Here is a 22,637-nt window from a genome sequence, read left to right on the forward strand (position 1 = left end):
TAAAAAACAATTTCTCTAATATTTTGCCATATTATTATCTATTCCTCAAAAATATTATTTTAAATTATATGGATATATATTAATGTAGCTATTATTGCACTTAGATTTTTTTCTTAGTTTTCACTATTACAATTAATGCCTTGATGAAGATAATTGTGTACAAGTCTTGGAGTCTGGCTTGAAAATTTCCTTAGGAAAAATTCTAAAGTTGGCATTTAAAAAATAAAAGATATACCTATTTTAAAATTATATGATCTATAAATTGTTCTTCACAAAGCTTGAATTATTTCATACTCTCACATTTCTGAGGGTTCTCATTTTGCCTACATGATTGAAAATGCAAATTAACCACTCTATTTTGTCATTTTGATAGTTATAAAATAGTATTTCATTTATTATTTTAGTGCTGTAATAATCTATAACTATCATTTATATTTTTCTTTTCATTATCATTATTGTTTATATTTTGATTGCAGTATAGTGAGTTTATTTTATAAATATCTAAATAATTATATGCTGTGATAGACCTTGAAATATTTGACATATTCTGTTGAATTTTCGATGATTTATAATGTGCTGGATTTTAAAAAACTGATACATTAGTTGATTAAAAGTTAGTGTTACAATGAAACTGTTCAGTGAAAACCTTTGAAATAGTAAGGCTTTTTTTGCTTAATTAAAGCTAAAATATAAATGTGTTTAAAGATCAGAATAATACTTTTGTCTCATATTTTTAAATGTTTTTTTGCAAAATTATTATAACATTTTAAGGAGATTGTTTTCTTTAATTAGTTTTTTTCATGTCACATATATCCATTGGCATTTTTCAGTTCTGTCAAGGTTGATTGTTTAAATATTAATTGCAACCCAGTGAAGACTGTGATTGATGATCTCATCCAGAAGTTATTTGATATGCTTATTCTTTCTTTGAAGAAATCCATCCAGGGTAAAGACAATTTTTAATTTTAATGTTAACTTCATTTTGGATATAGAGACATATACTGTGTTAGTTATAAAATATGAATCTCAATTATTACAAATTAAAACAAGTAGAAAATAATATGAAGAAAATTCTATAAATAATAGCTTAAAGATCCTGGAAAGAATCTGACATGACTTTCCTATATACACATATGAATACACCACAGTGAATCCTACCATTGTGTATATCCAGAAGACTGGGGCCCTCATTAGAATAAGATATATTCCATGCATGTATAATTTTATCAAAATGAACTCTATGTATAAGTAAAAAGAATCAGACAAAAAAGAAAGTTGGAAAATCCTTATTTTTTTCTTTAGCATCTGAGCTAATATCAGTTTGTTGCATATGTTATTGAGAAAGGTAGAGATTTCTGCCATAATGTATTTTGTCCTTAAGTTTTTAAATAACAAATTGAAATATTTTAGCATATTATTTAAAAGACTGAAAATATTTCTAATTGTTAATGAACTTTACCAAGAATGAATACATTGTAATTATTTTTCAAAAAATTTTAGTGGAATGTGAAGCATCTAAAATTTCATAGGAAAAATTATTTTGCTTATTCCATATTTTGAAACTTTGTTGTATGAAAGCAAATAATAATTTAGGATTCAATGCATTTTATGTAGTGATTACTTCTTCTAATATGTCTTAATTTAGAAATGATGTAATCGAATATTTTTGTGGTAATGTCTTATATTTCAATGTTACCTCTCAGCTCATTTACATAAAATTGATACATTTGTTACTGATGCTATGGAAATCTTAACAGTTATGCCCCAGTCTGTGGAAGAAATAGGTGATGCAAATTTACAATACAGTAAGCTGCAGGAACAGAAGCCAGAGGTGAGAATCCCAAATTAAAATTATTATTATTTTCCCTACTGGAGATATTTAAATTAGGTATTTTTTTTGTGTGTGTATTTAGAAATATATAATGTTAGCATTATAAAGAGGGTCATATAATTTAATCAATCTTGTCTGTGGCTATTTGGCCTTTCGATGCGATGTTGATATAATAAAACAATAATAATAATGTTTATATTGTTTTCAGAAGTATTTGCAGTCTATTTTATGATGGGACATATTAAAATAATAATAAACTTGAATAGTTTATGCTGTTACCTTCAGCATTGTAATTTTAAGATGCTAAAGTATGAAGTTAGTGTTGAATTATGAACCCACACACACACACACACACACACACATAATGGAAGAGCTTTTAATTAAAGACGTATGAAAGAGGGGTAAAGATTCATAAAAACAGTATTTGGAAGGTCAGAACCCTGAAGAAGCAATGCAAAATTTTATAAACATATTATGAATGATTTCAAATAGTTTTAGGCCAGAATAAGAAATAATTCAAGTCAGTAAACAATATTTTATGGGTCCCTACAATGCAATAGACTTTAAGTTATAAAGTGAATTTAGTGTTAAATAAAAATAATACACTGCCTGATGTGAGGGTGCACATGTGTAATCTTAGCTACTCAGGAGGATGAGGCAGGAGGATTTCAAGTTTGAGACCTGCCTTTGAAACTCAGTGAGACTCTGTCTCAAAATTAATAAAACAAAACAAAATAAAAATTTGGGATGTAGTTCAGTGATATAGCACCCCTGGGCTCAATCACTACTCCCCACCCCATCAAAATGTACCTCTTTGTGGAAGGAATTATAAACTTTTATGTGATAGGCTGAAAGATACAAAAGAGGGCTTAAAGGCAAATAAAATAATGCCTTTAGGAGAAAGAATTAAAGAAGGAATGATTATGAACTATGGCATTTAGCAAAAGCATAGTCATTCATTTATTTCTTTGACAGATACTTGTGGATCATCTGATATATTCCAGGCATTGTTGTAGGAGTTGGAGTGTAGCTATGAAATGTGCTCTATTCTCATGGATTGTGCATGTGTGTGTGTGTGTGTGTGTGTGTGTGTGTGTGTTTAAGTGTGTTGTAAGAGGGAGGGTGTTTAGAGGAGCTATAGAAACACAATGAAGCAGGAGGAAAGATATAAAAGTAATATCAAAAAAGGTAAGAGGAAAAATAGTTTCTTGGGAACAGCAAGCTGTTATACATTATAAGAGATAATATGTGAAGTAGGAGTAACATGGGAACTGGGCAGAATCAAGGTTGGGTCATGTTAGGGATCCTAGGCTGTATTCCAAGAACATTGGGGTGTCATTGCTGAGTTTTAAGCAGCAAGATGTCTCAGAATTCTGTTTTGATATGTCTCTCTGTCAGTAAGTAGATTTGTGGGGTAATGCTGGAGGCAGGTAGACCAGAAAACTGCCATAAAGTCTTTTTAAGCTAACTTAAGTTTTGTTTACGTGTGAGCATTAAAATGTTACTGCAGTTTTTTTCACTTTTCTTACTGATAGAACAGCATGGCTTCTTGGTTCGTTGGCTTTTCTCTTCTGCTCAAGTGAAACTGATCTTGCCCTGGGGTTATTGAGATATATTTGAATTTCTGGTGTTGTCTGTTTTATTACATATGTACAGTGATATGTAAAAGTCTTTCAGTGGATTTACTACTTTGTTGTGTAGTAAAAGTATGATTATTAATTATAGGACAACATTGTCTTACAGTGCTTCAAAAGATAAAAGCAATTTAAGCAGTTTAGAATGTAATGACCAGACTATTTAATAAACTGCTTATTATCTACTATAACTTAGGACTTTTCAGTTGGAAACTCCAGATATAGGAGTTTGATTTCACTTCTTTAGTTGTCTATTTCTTAAATGCCATTTTTCATAGCTTTTTCTTCTCTATGAAGTAGATATTTAGCTAATCTATGCTTTTGGATAATCAGTAATATTAGCACTTTTAGAAGACTTTAGCATTTTCTAATAAATAGAACATTTATTATGAGAATTTTACTTTGAATAGTTATTGTCTTTATGGCTTTATGGTTTCACTAAATCTCATATTACTACTTTTATTATTTTTTTAAACTACTGAAGTTAAAGTGCCTTCATTGAGCTTGTGTATAATAATAAGCATTCCAAAGTTTTTTTATCTAGGAATTTAACAAATTGTTTAAAAGCAAATATTGATTTTTAAAAAAGCAAATCATGAAATACAATAAATGAAATCTTGAGAGATTTCATGAAAAAGTTTGTCACGTTTTTATTTTAATCTTTAGATTTTGCCCTTATTTCAAGAAGCTGAAGGTAAAAACAGACTTTTACGAACTGTGGCAGGTGGAGGTTTAGAAACAATTAGTAACCTGAAAGCTAAGTGGGACAAATTTGAGTTAATGATGGAAAGTCACCAACTTATGATTAAAGATCAGGTAAGAATCTCTTAATTATTTTTTAAAAATGAAATCAATTCATTCTCACTTAATTTTTTGCTTATGTTTATTTTATTATAACCCATATTTATAAGAATTTGATGTTGCTGTTTAAATTGACCTTCCTTAGTACTTTATAGTAATACATATTTTATGTAACTGATATATCACATGGTTTGTCTTCTTCTTACCATGCCAAGAAGAAAATAGTCCCTTTGAAATATAATCTTATTTTCAGTCTTGAATGTTTGCCTGCTGTATATGCCGTATGTGATTTCTGAAGCTCATGTTCTTTTTTAAATTACTAAACTTATTAAGATATCAGTTTGACTATTCTAATGAAGACTTCAAAAATTAGAGCTTAAGTTTCTTTCTCAAGTTAAATTTCAGGCTGAAATGATGCCTCCGCTCTATGACTTTGTCTGGGGCCCACTAACTATCTAATAAGGGATAAAGAAGAGAGCAAGAGAAAGGGACACCATCTGTCTTTTTTAAGGGTATAATCCGGAGGTTGTACACATCTATAGCATTCATATGTTATTGACTAGAGTTTAGTCTGATGGCTCTTGGCTACATGGAAGACTGGAAAAGCCTTCCTTTTAAGCCACTATACACTCGGAACCACCAGCCTTTGAACATTTTTTTTAATTACATCACTTTTGTTGACAGTTGTATAGGGTGCTGTTAGTCATAGAATGATTTAATGATGATAGTTGAATGTTATCTCTGGTTATTAAAATATATTCTAATTTTATGTCATTGAAATTATTTTATTACACTTGAAGTCAATAATTGAGAAAAAAACAATCCTTTGAACAATTGGTGTTGATATATTATTACTTTGAAACAATATTAGAAATAAAAATATGAAAATAGAGATTTTGCTCTGCATTAAATTATTTAAACTTTGTTGCTTACAGATTGAAGTGATGAAAGGAAACGTGAAATCACGTCTTCAGATCTATTATCAGGAACTGGAAAAATTTAAAGCTCGTTGGGACCAATTGAAACCTGGTGATGATATTATTGAGACTGGCCAACATAATACTCTTGATAAAAGTGCAAAGTCAATAAAAGAGAAAAAAATTGAATTTGATGATCTTGAAGTTACAAGAAAAAAATTGGTGTATGTTTTTTCTTTAAGGATTAGTTTGATAAATAAATTTTACATTTATATGTTAAGCTAACAGTTTTATTGTATCTACTGTCTTAATTCCTTTCCTCATAAACTTTAGTAGTTGTTTTAACAACTACAATTAATACATGTTCACATAGTGCTTTCTTAGGAGTTATAGTTAGGTTATGTAAGTCTAGTTAAATAAAGCAAATTTCAAGAAAGGCCTTGAAACAGAGTAGAAAATTAAATTTATTTATATGTTAAATTAAGAGAATTATGATATTTTTGTAATCTCATCCTATTTAAAAATGAAATCAGTGGAAATGAAGGGGTGGGAGGGGGAATAGAAAAGGAAAGAGTGGAATGATTCTGACACAATTTCCCATGAACGTATATGAAAACAACACAGTGAATCCTCCCATCATGTTCATCTACAAGAATGGAATCCTAGGACTGGGGAGATAGCTCAGTCGGTAGAGTGCTTGCCTTGCAAGCACAAGGCCCTGGGTTCAATCCCCAGCACTGCCAAAAAAAAAAAAAAAAAAAAAGAATGGAATCCTAACTAGAGTAAGATATATTCCATGCTTGTATAATTATATCAAAATGGATTCTATTGTCATGTTTATCCAAAGAAGCAATATTAATAAAAAAGGAATATATAAAATTGTTGGAAAAATACTTTGAATTTTAGAAAATGAATCTAGCAAAATAAATAATAAAAATAAGAATTCAAAGAAAAAAAGCTGGATTTTTGGTTTACCTTATAAATAATACAAGGTATTAAATTTGAACATTGTTTTATGATTGGTTTATTTAGGTAAAAGTATCCATAAAATAATTGTTTTCATACGTGAATGGAAGTTTTATACCATACTTATTAAGTGACATTTTACCTATTAGATGAAGAATATCTTATAATCAATTGAAAAGGCTATTCTCAGACTAATTGATAGACTTATAAAATCATGAACATTTATATATATTATATATGATATGTATTCAAAAATCTCCTTAAATATATTACCAACTCCATGTTGACACCTTTGGAAAAAGTAACCATTATGTAGGTAAAATTCTCACATAGTGTAAGGAATCTCCCATTGTCTATCTCAACTAAAAGGCATACACCCACGCACACACACACACATTCTCCCTCTTTCTCACACACACACAGAATTTATTTGAATAGTGGCAATTTACAGTTTTTCTTTTTTTAATTTTTCAATATTTGTTTCTATAGTGATGATTGCCATCATTTTGGACTAGAAGAGCCTAACTTCTCTATGGCATATAGCATCGCTAAAGACATTGAAAGCTATGCACAGATTTGGGCACTTTATGAAGAATTTCAGCAAGGATTTAAGGAAATGGCCAATGAAGATTGGATTACTTTCCGGTTTGATTAAAAGAAAATATTTAGATTCTTATAATTTAGTATTTTTTTGGGATATGAACTCTAATATGTGTTTTTGTTATTTTGTAGAACTAAGACATGCCTGTTTGAAGAATTTTTGATGCATTGGCATGATAGATTAAGGAAGATTGAAGAACATTCGGTTATGACAGTGAAATTACAATCAGAAGTTGACAAATATAAAGTAGGATTGTTTTACTAATTAAAATGATGTTTTAATTAGTAAATATGATAATTAAAAGTGATGTTTGGAACTTTCATTTATCTTTTTATTATTTGGTGACTGATAATTTTAATTTACATATTTTAAAATTCAACTACTCTATTATATGAAAAAAAATAGGGAATATAGAGTAAGCCATAGAAATTATAAGTATTTGTGCTACCAATTGGAAAGAAGTTAGAACTAGGAAATTTATTGTTAAAAGTTATGGAGCATTTATACATCCTAGTACAATATAGATCATATCTAAAAATAAAAATAGAAATAATCTGTACTTTAAAATATATTAAACTAAAAAGGAAATTTGCCTGTATTTACACCAATGTTAAATAAAAATTTTATATTCTTATGTTTAAGAACATGATTTCAAGATTGTTAAATAATATAATACAGTAATTAAAATTATGAGGGCTAAAAATCATGAAAGAAAATAATTTGTATTTTACAAATATATTCATGTGTATGTAAATGTGCCTTTTTCTTCTCTTTTTCTCCATAGACCTCTATTCCAATCTTGAAATATGTGAGAGGGGAGCATCTTTCTCCAGATCACTGGCTTGACCTTTTTCGTCTACTTGGCCTTCCTAGGGGAACTAGTCTAGAGAAATTACTGTTTGGTGATTTGCTTAGAGTAGCTGATACAATTGTAGCCAAAGCTTCAGAACTTAAAGTAAGAAGTATTTTCTCAATATCCCGATTTGATCTTTGTTAATTTATAATTTTGTAAATGTGATTTTTTTATTCCCTTAAAAATAGTAACAATATTATTCTGTTATTCTTTCATTAGCAATGCATCTGAATCCATATATCACTGTGTATAGGATTATAGAAACACTAATATAAACCCCTTCTTAGAGGAAAAATATGAAATACAAAAAAATCTTTCCTTATGAAGGAAGTCAGTTTTAATCAGAAGGGCAATAAATACAAATTATTGTACATAGAATGAATGAAAAATAATGTGCTGTTACAAATTTAAAGATAGGATACAAAAATCCAGAGAACTACACCAAGAACCCTTTTAATAATTAGTTTCAGAAAACTCTCAGGTGAGAATACAATCGTCTCAATTTTGTATTAAGTAGCAGACTCTATGTTGTGTTCTGACCATTCATTGTGAAAATACATAAGACTTAGATGCATTTTGTTTTATTTTCTATCCAAAATGTCAACCTTTATGTTTGTCAGTTATCCTGGAGCATGTTTGATAATCATGGGAAGTTATAAAGTATTATTGCTCTGGGATATCTCTAGTTGATTGTTATTCATGTTACATGAATCAAAATTCACAATTAAGATTATAATAACATTTTTGTAGTTCCATCTCCCCAAACTTGGTTTTTTGGTCTACAAAACTTGAAATAAGTTAGGCTAGTTTTGTCTTTTGTGATAGATGCTTTAATTTTTTTTTATAGAATTGAAAAACATAAGGCTAAAGTTCATATATACTTTGATCACATAATCACGAATGCTAAATATCTGATATACCTTGATGCAGTAGCCACTTATTTTCCTGAATTACTTGTAAAATATATCCACTAATTTTTTTTTTTTTGCCTTATGATGAAAATGCAGATAAAATATATTTTCCTTAAAGTATATTCTTAGTCAGGTTCAGTGGTGCATGCCTGTAATTCCAGCTGCTTGGGACATTGAGGCAGGAGGATTCTAAGTTTGAGTCCAGTCTTGGCAACTTAGACCCCGTCTCAAAAAAAAAAAAAAAAAAAATTGAATAAAAGGGGATCTGAAGTTAGCTCAGAGGTAGAATGCTCCTGAGTTCAATCCCAATAACTGCCAAAAAAGTATGTTGTAATGATTTATTTATAAGAGAATTAATTTTAAAATACTGTGTGGATATTTTATGTTAAATAGGATTTAAATAGTCGGGCACAAGGTGAAGTTACCATCAGAGAAGCTTTACGTGAACTTGATCTTTGGGGAGTTGGAGCAGTGTTTACACTGATTGATTATGAAGACAGTCAAAATCGCACTATCAAGCTGATTAAAGACTGGAAAGATATAGTGAATCAGGTTGGAGATAACAGATGCCTTCTTCAATCCTTGAAAGATTCTCCATATTATAAAGGATTTGAAGATAAAGTGTCAATTTGGGAAAGAAAACTTGCAGAATTAGATGAGTACCTGCAGAATTTAAATCATATTCAGAGAAAATGGGTGTACTTGGAACCCATTTTTGGTCGTGGAGCATTGCCAAAAGAACAGACACGCTTCAACAGAGTTGATGAAGATTTTAGGTTGGTATGACCACATAAGACTTAGACATATATGGCAGTATTTCACTCACATTGTACTTAATGCAAGCTAATTTCTTTTACATTATTGGTATCCTGTGGGTTCAATCTATTTCTCTAGTGGATCATTCTGAAAAACAGTTTTCACTCTTTCAGGCATTTATTTCTTAAACCTTTTTGATATGGTCTTTGTCTTTATTGATCTACTCAATATATGTACTTCCTAAAGTCCCCGGTTTCCTCCTTCTCCGTCAACAACAGCAGCAACTACAACCACAATCAAGGGTCTCAAGCATGCCAAGCATGTACTCTACTCCTGAGTTACATTCTCTGCCCCTACTTTCCTGTTTTAAATTCAATGGGTATTTTAATTTTTAAAAACTTTTTATATTTATATTTTTATATCTGACTACTATTTAATAGAGTTGAGCTTTTTTTTTTCTCTTTCTAGAAGTGTTTCCCTTGATTTCTATGATACTGTCCTCTGTTGATTTTCTGCCTCTATAGTTCTCTACTTGTAGTTTCTGGTCCTCAGTCCTCTTCAAACCTTTAGATGGAGACTGTCTAGTCTTTAGCTTTTAGTTGTTATTCTATGTTTATTCCTTAGGGAATCTTAAATACTGTCAGAATCAGTTATTTTCGATTTTCTGAGGTGTTCTCTGCTTACTAAGTATAGCCTTATTTATCTTCTGAGATTCAAATCTACTCAGCATTCTCAGACAACAGGTCAAAACTGAATTCTTAAGCTTGTCCTCAATCCTTTTCCCATAAATCTTTTCTACTTTCTAATTCAAATGATACTACTAATTACTCAATACAGAAACATAATGGATATCTTTAATATGATCCCATTTCCTCTACTTCTGATTCATTGTTATCAAATTTTATTGATTTTAACCTACTTAGTGTATCTTGAACTGATTACCTTTTTTACCTGTACTGCTCCAGTTCTGTTCTAAAGTACTTTCTCTCTCACATAGACTCTACATTAACCTTCAAGATTTGTTCTTGTCTTCTTTACTACGTTTTTCACACAATAGCCAGTCAAGATTTAAAAATGCAGTTTCATCACTTCTTTTAATCCTGTTTGTGAAATTTTCAAATGACTTTCTATTGCTCTAAGAATAAAACATGGTCTGTTCCTTGTCTGTCTCTAGACTTTTTTTGGGCTGCTTTCCTTTTAATTTTTGTGAGTCTAGACTTTAGTTTCTCAGACATATGTAACTCTTTTCCAGGATCTTTGCCAGAAATTGTTGTGCTTCGACTTACTTTTTTTTCTTGTTCATTATTTCTATCTCAGTTTAAATTAATTATCCAAGAAGTCCTAAGTTATGAATTGTCCTATTAGCTACTTTAACAATACTTTGTACCTTTTCTTCTTAGCATTCATTATAAATTTATTTAAATATTTTGAGAAATTAATGTTTTTTTCTGTCATTGGAACTTTATCTCTGTCAGATAGGACTTTACATGTGTTTAATGAATGAATCAAAAATGAATTTGTAATAGGGAAGGATAAAAATGATGAGATATTAGTTTTTAGCATGATTTTTTAAAAGCATAATGATATATTGCTGTTAATAAGTTTACTTATAGTTTACTTGAAGCAGATGAAAATGTAAACCCACATGTGACTATAATTTTTCTTTTGTAGATCAATAATGACTGACATCAAGAAAGACAATAGAGTCACAACATTAACTGCTCATGCAGGAATCAGAAATACTCTACTAACAGTACTTGATCAACTTCAAAGATGTCAGAAATCATTAAATGAATTTTTGGAGGCAAGTTTTTTTTTTTTAAACAATGTATATATACTAATTTGTAAAGTCCTTAATATCTTTATTATTTGAAAAGAGTGAAAGCTATTTTCCTTTTCCTTTTTACTAGGAAAAACGCTCAGCATTCCCCAGATTTTATTTTATTGGTGATGATGACTTATTAGAAATACTGGGCCAATCTACTAACCCATCAGTGATTCAGTCTCACCTTAAGAAGCTGTTTGCTGGTAGGTTTCAACAATTATTCCATAAATATTTATTAAGTTTCAAGTATTTGCTAGACTGAGCTATACCCCTAGGCCTATCAATATATACTCTTATGAGCTTACTTGTGTGTGACTTTTTTTGCTCAGTGTGATATTTTTGCCATACTTATATATATATTTCATTTTTAAAAAAAAATTCCTGGAAAGTATTCTAGCATCTGACTCTATCAGAATTTATCCATTTATCTGTTGATGAATTTATTCATTCACCTGTTGGGCCTTTGGGTTATTTCCCATTTTTGACTAACATGAATAAAGTTTTTGTGAACATTCATATAAATATTTTTGTGGATATATCTTTTATTTTATTGGACAAATACCTAGCTACAGTAAGTATATGTTTAACTTTATAAGACACTGGCAAATCTTTTTCCAAAGACATTACATTTTATATTCCTACTAAGAGTGTTTGAGAGTTATTATGGTTTTTTTGATTTGCATGCATTAGTTGATTAATTTGCTTAAAACTGTTAGGGTCCCGTTCTGACTAATCCCCAGAGAGTCAAAGTGAACACACAGTAATGCAAATCACACAACGAGGTTTTATTAAAGCAAGCTGGAGCCTGGACCCAAACCAGCCCCTCAGACCGATACAGTGGCTGCCGGGGGAGTGGGGAGGTTGGACCCGAGTGGCGAGAAAGCGCTCTATTTAAGAGCTTTTTCAGCATTCATACACAAGGACCTGTACATTATTGGTTAAAATTCAGATAGCTAAATATTTGTCCTCCTTTGGTTTGGTCCCTCCACTTTATTTGAATCTTATTGGGTCCCGCCAAAACTGAACGGTCCTGGAGGGAGCATTGAGGAGGGAGGGAGTGAAATTATGAGGGAGAGGGGTCAGGGCTAGGTTCCCCTGTCCTTGATAGATGGGGTCTCCGGACAGCTGCACATTCCTCAGATAGATATCTCTGAACAGCCTTGATAAACCTGGGGCCCAGCACATCCCATTTGACCTGTATTGGCCCTCGAAGGTGCCGCTGTGGCTGCTGGCATCCTCCGTGCTTGCACGCCCTCTTCCTGGGGGCCCAGTTCATGAAATAGCTTGTTTATACAAGAGGGCTGCACGGATGGCACCCCGTTCTCAACAAAACTTTCTGGAAAATGGTGAGAATGAATAAACAAACAGATAGCTAAATAAATAATAAGACTACTGCCAAATTATATCATGTATAGTTAGATGTTAATAAGAAATATTTTTTATTTTTTAAGTTTTTGATACTGGAAATTGAACCCAGGGTGCTTAACCATTAAGCCACATCCTCAGTCAATTTTTATATTTCATTTTGAGATACAGTCTTTCTCAGTTGCTTAGGGGCTCGAAAAGTTGCTAAGGCTGGCTTTGAACTTGTGATCCTCCTGCCTCAGCTTCCCAAGTTGCTGGGATTACAGGTGTTTGCCACTGTGCCAGCTGTCCATATTTTAGATTATCCATCTAAAAAGAGTGTTTTGTTTTCTTCAATAGGATATTTAAATACTGGCACAACTATATACATTATAATTCTATTAATATGCATACAATATGTAATATAATTATATTGATTATAATATTAGGTATGCAAATATGCTTTGTGAGAGAGATATATGTGTATATTTCACATTGCATATATACATACATATATACATATGTATATCATGTCATAATTATTCTTTAATCCTTTCACATTTAAATTGTTGCTTTTATATAACAGGTATTAACAGTGTATGCTTTGATGAGGAATCAAAATATATAACTGCTATGAAATCTTTAGAGGGAGAAATTGTGCCTTTTAAAAATAAAGTGCTTTTATCAAATAATGTAGAGGTAAGCAATTCTTTTTCTAATATGAAAATAAAAATGATTGAACTTAAAATTGATTTTAAAAATAATTTTAGTCATTTTGTAGGATAGAGTTGGTTCATTTTTGTGACTTTAGGAAATTCATCTCATATCTTCAAAAATGATGTTAGATTTAGAGTGTTTGGACATTTAAAAAATATGGGTCTTTAGTCTTTAAAAGGCAACATATTATCATGAAAAGAAATTGATTTGGAGTCAAAAAGACTTGGATATTAGTCTTAATGCTATAATTTTTCAGCTATGTGACTTAGAGCCTTTTTTTAAAATCAGGAAAATGTTAATTTTTGTTGTAAAGATTTTCCATTGATCATTAAATGAGTTAATTGGTTTTAAGTACACTATATAGTGCTTGGAATATAAGTACTCAATGAGTCCTAATTCTCTTTATTCTTTAAAATATGAGTTGTATAAGATCATTTAGGTGAACAAGTGAACCTGAAACTAGCACTTTTATAAGACTATTGATTAACTAGTTCTCTAAGACTGGGAATCAACTTAGGCATATAGCTAAAACCAACAAAAGGTTGTATAACATGAATTATAATTTTCAAATTCCAAAATTATCTTCCAATTAGAAGTCAGGGATCATCTCTCATGATGTGAATTCTGTAAGTCTTAAAAAATGTCTTTTCTTGGTGAGGCCTCAATATTTTATTAGATATTGAGTATATAAATTGGGTAATTGAAAGCACTGAAATTTTTCTAAGTAGTTCCCATGTTTGGTTAGGAATTTTCTGGTTTGTTTCCTTTCTTATAGTTTTGTTGACACAAAACAGAGAGAGGAAGAGCTTAAGCTTTAGTAACTGGGCTAGAGCAGTTATGCCAGCAAAAGAAGAGCTAAAACTGGAAACTCTGTGATGAACAGAGCAGGTATTTTCTGTTGCCTTACACTGAGGAACAGGTTCTCACTCTTTAGCTTCAGTGGCTTTTGGGATGGGCAAAGGTTCATGCTGTTTTTAATATTGGAAAATGCTTTTCAGACAATAAAAACATCTAGAACTTATAAGTTAAAGTAAATAATGATGAAAAGTTAAGATTGTTTTTGCCTTTGTATTTAATCACATATATTTTTAAAGTTAAGTAGTGACTCATAAGTAGTGATTGTTATTTTTACCAGTTGTCATTATTTTAACTTGTTACATTTTGTTATTTTATCTATAATCAAGTGAGTAGGCACATATATTATTTTGACTTTAAAACAAAATCATTTTGTTTAATGAGGCAGCCTAACCCCCTCTGTAATACAGTTTATTCTGATAAAGCAGTGTCTTCTCATGGATGCAATTTTGTGAATATAAGATCATCAGAATAGCATGAGCCAGGAAACTTAGCTAGTCATTTTGACTATGATTTCTTGACTCATTTATCTAGTTTGATTTATCATAATGATGAAATGAATATTCTACTTTTAAATGTTCATACTATATTGGTTTGTATAGATATATTAAGTCACCATAGTCATAGGTAATCACAAATTAGAGTTTTCACATTCACCATGATCCTGAGGTTAAGAACTTTTCTTAAAATTACTTAAACCACTTATTAATAAAATAAAAAAATATACATTTTGGCATTGTAACAGTCAATGATTTCCCTCTTGAAATATAAGAATAAGTATAGTCAACAGACTGCATATTTGTTTTATGACTTGTGTATATTATTTTCAGGCTTGGTTGAGTGATTTAGCCTTGGAAATGAAGCAAACTTTGAAACAGTTGTTGAAGGAGTGTGTCACCACTGGGAAAAGTTCACAAGGTGCAATTGATCCATCTCTGTTTCCTTCACAGGTAAGGTGGCTTATATCTGGAATATAGGTAGGTATTTTATTGTGGAAAGATCTCTTTAACAGTTAACATGGACAAATTCCTTAACTTCTGGGTGTGTTTCCTGAACTGTAAAATGTGAAGGATGAATGGCACGATAATGAAGTTATTTTCTAACTCCATTAGTTTTCTGTAATTCGGATAAATTCAAACAGAAGTCACCCTGATATCTAAACAAGCCTGGCCAGTGGGAAATGGGAATCAAGTATGTAATAACTTCCTGGTTCCACATGATTATTCCATTATTGATGGAAAGGCACAGGATTTATAATACTGCCTCTCATACCCGTCCACCCCTCTCATGGGATCATCTAAGAGGTTGGAGCTGGCAAGAACTTATTAGGGTGCTAACATAGCTTGAAATATAATTACAACACCGAACTGGAGTATTGTCAAGGAATCTGAGAGCTAGGTTACATGGTGGGTTAGGATTTGCTGCAGATCACCTAATTTCTGGAACTCTTACAAAACTTGTTTCAAGCTTTACCAAATTGTAGCACTAGTAAGACTCGGGTTAAACATCTTGCCTGTTTCAGAATTTGGCCAGACAAGTGACACAGGTGTAGGTCATTAGGAACTTTATTTATTAGACACTATGAAAGGTAGGCACTGAGATGTTCTATGAGTTCTCACAAGACAATCTACCCAATGACTCAGTTACTAGTTTCTCAGATTAAGAAATTTAGTAGTTATTGGAGAAGGTTTTTATGTTGGTTCTTTTGAAAGTATGAGAAGTTCAATGGAGTCATGGAACATTTTAAATTCTAAACCATTTTTTCACATCTTTTATATATTTTATCATTTTAAAACAAACTACAGTGCTTTAAAAATCTAAGTCCCTAGAGAATACTAAAATAATTGTCAGTGAACAATTAGTACCAATGCTTTATTACCTCTGGTAATGCTTCCTAGTACTCGGTCAATAGGGCCAGATTTAAATTGAGTTAGAGTAAAAGACAAGATATAAAAAATTCAAAAAGCAAGAATTGCATAATAATTGGGTTAGGGAAATAATAATTATATTAGGAGATGTATTGGAAGACAGGCTAAAAAAATGTTGCTGACTTTTAAGCCTGAAAATTAACTTTAGGTACTTGAGCAGTGAGATAAAAATGAATTCTTAAAAATGTAAATCATTCATTATCTATCACAACAAAGAACTCTTAATTTTTTTCCAACTTTTGTTTATTGGTGCATTATAGTTGTACACAATTGATATTCACACATGCACACAATATTACAATATAATTTGGCTACTGTGACTACCCTGCACTTTCTCCCTCTCTCCACTTCCCCCACTTCTTGATCCCTTTCCTCTGTTCTACTGATCTCCCTTTGATTTTCATGAGATCCCTTCCCTCACCCCACCTTTATTTTCCTGTTTCCTCTCTAGCTTCCACATGTGAGAGAGAACACAACTCTTTACCTTCTGGGTTTGACTTTTTTTGCTTAACTTAATGGTCTCAAGTTCCATCCATATACTTGCAAATGACATAATTTCATTTCTCTTTATGACTGAATAAAACTCCATTGTATATATATACCATATTTTCTTTATCCACTTATCATAGACTTGGCTGCTTCACACAATGCTCTGTTAATATTTGAGGTGCCAGTGTGACATTCAGGTAGAGCTATATGATATACAGTTGGTAATTTAAAAAATGGTGTCGTTCCTTAAATTTATAAAATATTTCTAAGTAAATTCACCTTTTAAAAATATTTTTTCTTTTTATTCAACAGATATTGTGCTTGGCAGAGCAGATTAAATTCACTGAAGATATAGAAAATGCTATCAAAGATCATACTCTTCATCAGATTGAGACACAACTGGTGAATAAGTTAGAGCATTATACCAACATTGATACAAGTTCTGAGGATCCAGGGAATACTGGTATGGGAAAAATGTTCCCTTTTTTTCCCTACCTTTGGGTTATCTGGACTTTTTTTAAAAACAAATTTTTAATTTTATCTGTACTCATTATGTTCTTGACTGTGAAGCCATCCATCCATCCATTTTGGTTACTACTCTGTGAGTTTTATGTATACTTAATTTTTTATATTGTACTTAAAATCAATAATGTATTACTTTAAATGGAATGTAGAAACTTTACCCTACATAAATTTCTTTATCTCCTCTTTTTATGTTGTAGTTGTCTTAAAATTATATCTCCATACACTGAAAACTCCATGGGATTGTCTTTTAATTTTAGCTTTTAACCCTCAAACATATTTTAAGGTTTAAGAGGAAAAGCGTAATTTATTTTATGTACCTAAATGTTCACCATTTCTGATGCCCTTCCTTCATTCCTGCTATTCCAGGTTTCATTCAGCATCATTTTCCTTCTATCTAAAGAACTTCTTTCAGTGTTTCTTTTAGACAAGGTTTTCTGGGTGTGAATACACCCATAGATTTCCTTCATCTGAGAGTATCTTCATTCCACTTTTATTCAGAAGGTTTTATTTCACTGGCTCTTGTGGGTTAATTTTTCTGTTTTTTCAGCATTTTACACTTGTTCCACAGTGAGGGATGCAGGTGCATGTCTGTAGTCCCAGGGACCTGGGAGTCTGAGGCAGGAGTAGCACTAGTTCAAGGCCTGTCTCAGCCATTTAAGGAGGAGCACAAGTTCAAGGCCAGTCCTGGTAACTTAACAAGAACCTCAGCAGTTTAGTGAGACCTTGTCTCAAAATGAAAAAAAAAAAAAAAAAAAAAAAAAAAGTAAAAAAATAAAAAGACTGGGGATAAAGCTTAGTGATAAAGTGCCTTGGGTTCATCCCCCAACCCCTAGATTAAAAAAAGGAAAAAAGTGTTCCATTTTCTTCTGATCTCTATATTTTCTGATGAGGAATCCACAAATGTTTGAATTATTGTTCTATAGAGAAGGTGTTATTTTTTTCTGATAGCATTGAAGATAATCTTTTTCTTTAGTTTTCAGTTATATGATTATGATATGTCTGGCCATGTTTGTTTTGCGTTTATACTATTTGGGGTTCTCTGAACTTGAATCTGTAGGTTTATGTTTTTCATGAAAAATTTGGAAAGTTTTTAGCTATTATTAACTTCAAAAAAATTTTTTTTTGCTTTATATGCTTTCTTTTATCCTTCTGAGTTTCTCATGGCTTGAATATTAGACCTATGATATTGTCTCACAGGTCTTGGAGGCTTTGTTCATTTTTATAAAAATTTTTTCTGTTCAGTGTGAGTAATTTCTACCTACTGCTCTATCTTTAAGTTCACTGATATTTCTTTCCTTATTTCCCTCCATTTCAGTGTTGAGCCCATTCAATGATTTTTAAAATTCTTTTTGTATTTTTTCAGTTTTAAAATTTCCATTTAATTCATATTATATTTTTTAGTTTTACATTTTTTTGTTGACATTTTCTTTTCATTTGTTTCAAGATGTTCACTTCTTTATTTTTGAATGTTTAGTTATTTCTTAGAGCAATTTTATAATAGTGCTTTAGAAAGTCTTTTACAGATTATTCTAATATCTGTGTAATCTCAGTACTGGTACCAGTTAATTGTCTTTTCTTATATAGATTCAGGTTTTCTTGATTCTCTGCATATTTAATCCTTTTGAATTATATTCTGAATGTTTTGAATGTATTTTTGTGAGAAAATATAACAGAATAATATTATTCTTTATTTTGTTTTAGTGGCTGATCCCTATTGGGTTCAGGTGACAAGTTCTGTGTGTTGTATTTCAAATGTCAGTTTGTTTTCATATCTTTGTAATATTATTTGAATCCATACCACATGTGTGCCATATAGTGGTCAGTTCTTGAAGTCTTTAGTTTATTATTATAATGTGTTTTACTCATGAACAGTTTGGCGTTGATAAATAAGTTTATGAGATAATTTTTTCAATCTTCTCCATGATCTTCCTGGTATTTTCTGGTTCTCTTGTGTTTCTCTTATGGTCCTTTGGCCAAAAAGTTGGGATTTCATATACCTTACTCTTTTGCATACTTTTTGTGACTGTGTTCATATACTATGCAATTGATGGGAGAACAGAGAGAAAAAGCAATTGGGATTTGCTCTACTACCTTGGGTTTATAGTTCTTCTGATTTCTAAAACTTGTCTCAGAGTTTTAGGTACTTTTGGGTCCTAGTTGTCAGTGCTGTAGATACCAGGATACCTTTCCTGCTTCTCAGAGACCTCCTCCTGGAGCTCTCTCTTTATACAGTCTGAATTTCTGACTACATTGGGTATCGGACAAGGGGATAACAAAGGAGAGGGGGAAAAAAAAGAGGTAAATTTTCCACTGGCTTGATGGTACTTCTAATTTTGGTCTGCTTCCTCAATTTGCCTGCTACTCTTTACTTTTCTGAGTGCTAAATAGCAGTTCAGTGCATATTGTTCAGACTTTTTTACCTGTATTTAGATGAAAAAACAAGGTAAGATATGCTTATTCCCTTGAGTAAGGAACCAGAACTTCTTTCTTGTTGAATTTTGATGCCTTAAGGCAAATTTATTATTTCTTACCAACTTTTTTTTTGGCTTGCACAAACTATTTGATTCAAATGTATTGTAAAATTACTGTTTAAATTCATTCAAAAATTTTCTCTGTACATAATCATAAAGTACAGAAGTCACAGACTAAGATATTTTCATATTCTATTTATTTGTGTTCAGAATCAGGCATTCTGGAGCTGAAACTTAAAGCACTAATTCTTGATATTATTCATAATATTGATGTGGTGAAGCAATTAAATCAAGTTCAAGTTCATACAACTGAAGACTGGGCTTGGAAGAAACAAGTTAGATTCTATATGAAAAGTGATCACACATGTTATGTTCAAATGGTGGATTCTGAACTTCAGTATACATATGAGTATCAGGTATGACTTGTGGCAGAAATATTTTATTTTTCTAGTTAGAAATTATTTAAAGGAAGTTTGCTATTAGGAGAAAGTATGCCATTTCTTTTTATTCAGTTGTAAGTTTTCAGTTTTTTTTTCTTGATTTTGGTTCTGGGGATCAAATCCAGGGCTCAGTGTTCTACCAGTGAGCCACATCTCCAGACTGATATTTTTGTATTATTATTTTCTTTAGTGTTCATCAGAATTTAAAAAGTTTTATGTAAAAAATAATATATTCTATTTGCAAAAAATCTGAAATATTGCCAGTATTATACTGAATTTTCTAAAATGTATCTCTTATTGAGTGACATTTATATAGACTTTGAAATATATCATTAATCCAAGGAGCATTGGATATAGTCAGTCTCAATAGAAGGAATTAGTTTGTGCCTCTTTATACAATGCCAAAATTAGTGCAATTGTAAATATGCCAGAATTTTTACTAAATGTTTTCAGTTTTGACGGTAAAAGAATTTTTGAACAAAAAGCCTAGATAACATAATTAGTTTTTAAAAAGATCTAGTTATATTCCTTCTGCCTTTTTTCTATCATCATGAATCACTCATCAGAATATGTTCAACAAATTTTTTAATAAGCATATGTTAGGAGAGCTGCCCATGCCTCTTTCAAAAAGGAAATATATTGAGACCCAAATGTATGTTGAACAGCTGGAATTATATTTCTTTACAGTGTAGTAGAATTTTGAGAATTATTTGATACCTTCAAATTATTAGTTTCATAAGCAATTTTAAAAATAGTGTACTTTGAAGTCTTCAAAGTAGTTTTGATTTGTGGAGATAATGATTCAAGGAAATAATTTACATGCATTTTAAAATATGAAGTGGAATGATTATTATGTAATACACTTTTGGATTTGTCTTAGAAGTATGTCTTTGTGCCATTATCACCAAATTCTTAGCGGTATGTCTTTGGGCCATTGTGAATAACTTTAGAGACTGTTTGGAAATCTAACAACATGGTACTGAAGATAGAAATAACTAAGTTTAATCCTAGTTTGTGCTTTAGAAAGTTTCTTTCACTAAGAAAAATTTGGATGTTGTTCTGTGTTGAAAACTTTAACATGTTTGCTCTATTCTTAGCTTCTTAAATCTCATACCATGTAAATGTTTATAAATGTTTACTTGAACACCAGTACTCTGACATTGTATTTCTCTTGTATAGGGTAATGCTCCCAAGTTGGTTTATACTCCATTGACAGATAAGTGCTACCTAACTCTCACGCAAGCCATGAAAATGGGACTTGGAGGAAATCCTTATGGACCAGCTGGAACTGGAAAAACTGAATCAGTAAAGGCTTTAGGTGGACTTCTTGGAAGACAAGTTTTAGTTTTTAATTGTGATGAGGTAGAATAAATAATTATCAAAATATATAATGTGTTCACCATGGTTGGATTAGTTGTCATGTACTTATATATGTAATACTCTATTTTAAATTGCATGTAGACAGAATTTGTCTTAACTGAAAAGAAAAATAGAGAGAGGTTGCACATAGTATTGTCCTAAAACTTTACCATGGAGAATTATTGTGAAGAAGTAAATTTTTAATGCAGAACAAATGTTACATTGTAGAAAATGAATTATAGTAAGGAGAATACTGAATAGAAGAAAAATCTTAAATGAGGTGCCCAAAGTGTTTTGTGTAAGATTTATATTTCAATTTAAATAACGAAATCTTTCATTTGTTGCAGTTTTGTGTATTTTTCAGACCATTTGCGTGTGCATTATTTTGCTTATTCCTTGAACCCACACTGAGTTTTGAAAGAGGAGCTACTTGATCTCTATTTTAAAAAGAACAAATGAGGCATAGATGACTGAAATGATACTTTATCAATATGTAACATGAAATATTAAATTACTATTAGAGATTTAAATTATTTTTTATGAACATTATTTTTATTTTTGTTTTTTTAAGGGTATAGATGTGAAGTCAATGGGGCGAATATTTGTTGGTTTGGTGAAATGTGGGGCCTGGGGATGTTTTGATGAATTCAATAGACTAGAAGAATCTGTACTGTCAGCGGTATCCATGCAAATCCAGACAATTCAAGATGCTTTGAAGAATCATAGAACTGTATGTGAACTACTTGGCAAAGAGGTAGAAACATGAAAGAATTAAAATTTTTTTTTTATAAGACTTCTCCTTACTCATACTTAGGCATTGTTCTACCTTTTTTTCTCCTGGTACCCCTGTGTCTAATCTGTGACCAGTGCGATAAGCCTTTTTATCTATGAAATGTCTCTGAGGTTTTTTTTTTTTTTCCTTTTTTGGTTGCACTTTTACCATTCATCTTTAAACTTTCAATATGGAATAAATCAGTTATAATAGTATTTGTATTATTACATTATACATTATATACTATTACTTGTGTTAGCACTGTACATATTGCTTTAATGTGTTTTCTCATATAATAGTACAATCCTTTGAGATAGATACTTTTTTTTTTCCCACTTCATGGTTAAAGGTTTGATAGTAAAAGTAGTGGAACTGGGAACTAAATTCAGATCTGTCTTATTTGGAAGCACACATTTTAAATCACAATTTCATGAGTATTAAAATAATAAGTACATAACTATTCTGTTTCTCACTTCTTCCCATGGGAGAATGAATGTACATGAGAGATATACATTCGTCTTGTTAGAATGTAGATTTATTTGTGTAGAAAATGTAAACATCTTCTTTATATTATGTAATGCTGAACATACCAAAAGTTATAAGAATTGAGAAATTATGCTATTATTCATACTAACATTTTCA

At 30.9% G+C, this 22,637-nt stretch overlaps 1 protein-coding gene across 1 annotated transcript in view; it reads left to right on the forward strand.

Annotated features, from left to right (window-relative positions):
• The window catches only part of Dync2h1 (dynein cytoplasmic 2 heavy chain 1), a 374,205-nt gene that overhangs the window by 39,418 nt on the left and 312,150 nt on the right, over nt 1-22,637 (forward strand). The window contains 16 exon segments of the mRNA XM_047518130.1: nt 831-946; nt 1,704-1,831; nt 4,132-4,281; nt 5,202-5,407; nt 6,639-6,794; nt 6,882-6,996; nt 7,535-7,705; nt 8,908-9,290; nt 10,942-11,074; nt 11,181-11,298; nt 13,026-13,138; nt 14,842-14,961; nt 16,741-16,891; nt 19,635-19,840; nt 21,044-21,226; nt 21,795-21,977. Coding sequence (XP_047374086.1) covers nt 831-946; nt 1,704-1,831; nt 4,132-4,281; nt 5,202-5,407; nt 6,639-6,794; nt 6,882-6,996; nt 7,535-7,705; nt 8,908-9,290; nt 10,942-11,074; nt 11,181-11,298; nt 13,026-13,138; nt 14,842-14,961; nt 16,741-16,891; nt 19,635-19,840; nt 21,044-21,226; nt 21,795-21,977 — 2,632 coding nt within the window.

The sequence above is a fragment of the Sciurus carolinensis genome, chromosome 11 (assembly GCF_902686445.1).
Source record: "Sciurus carolinensis chromosome 11, mSciCar1.2, whole genome shotgun sequence".
NCBI classification, from domain to species: domain Eukaryota; kingdom Metazoa; phylum Chordata; class Mammalia; order Rodentia; family Sciuridae; genus Sciurus; species Sciurus carolinensis.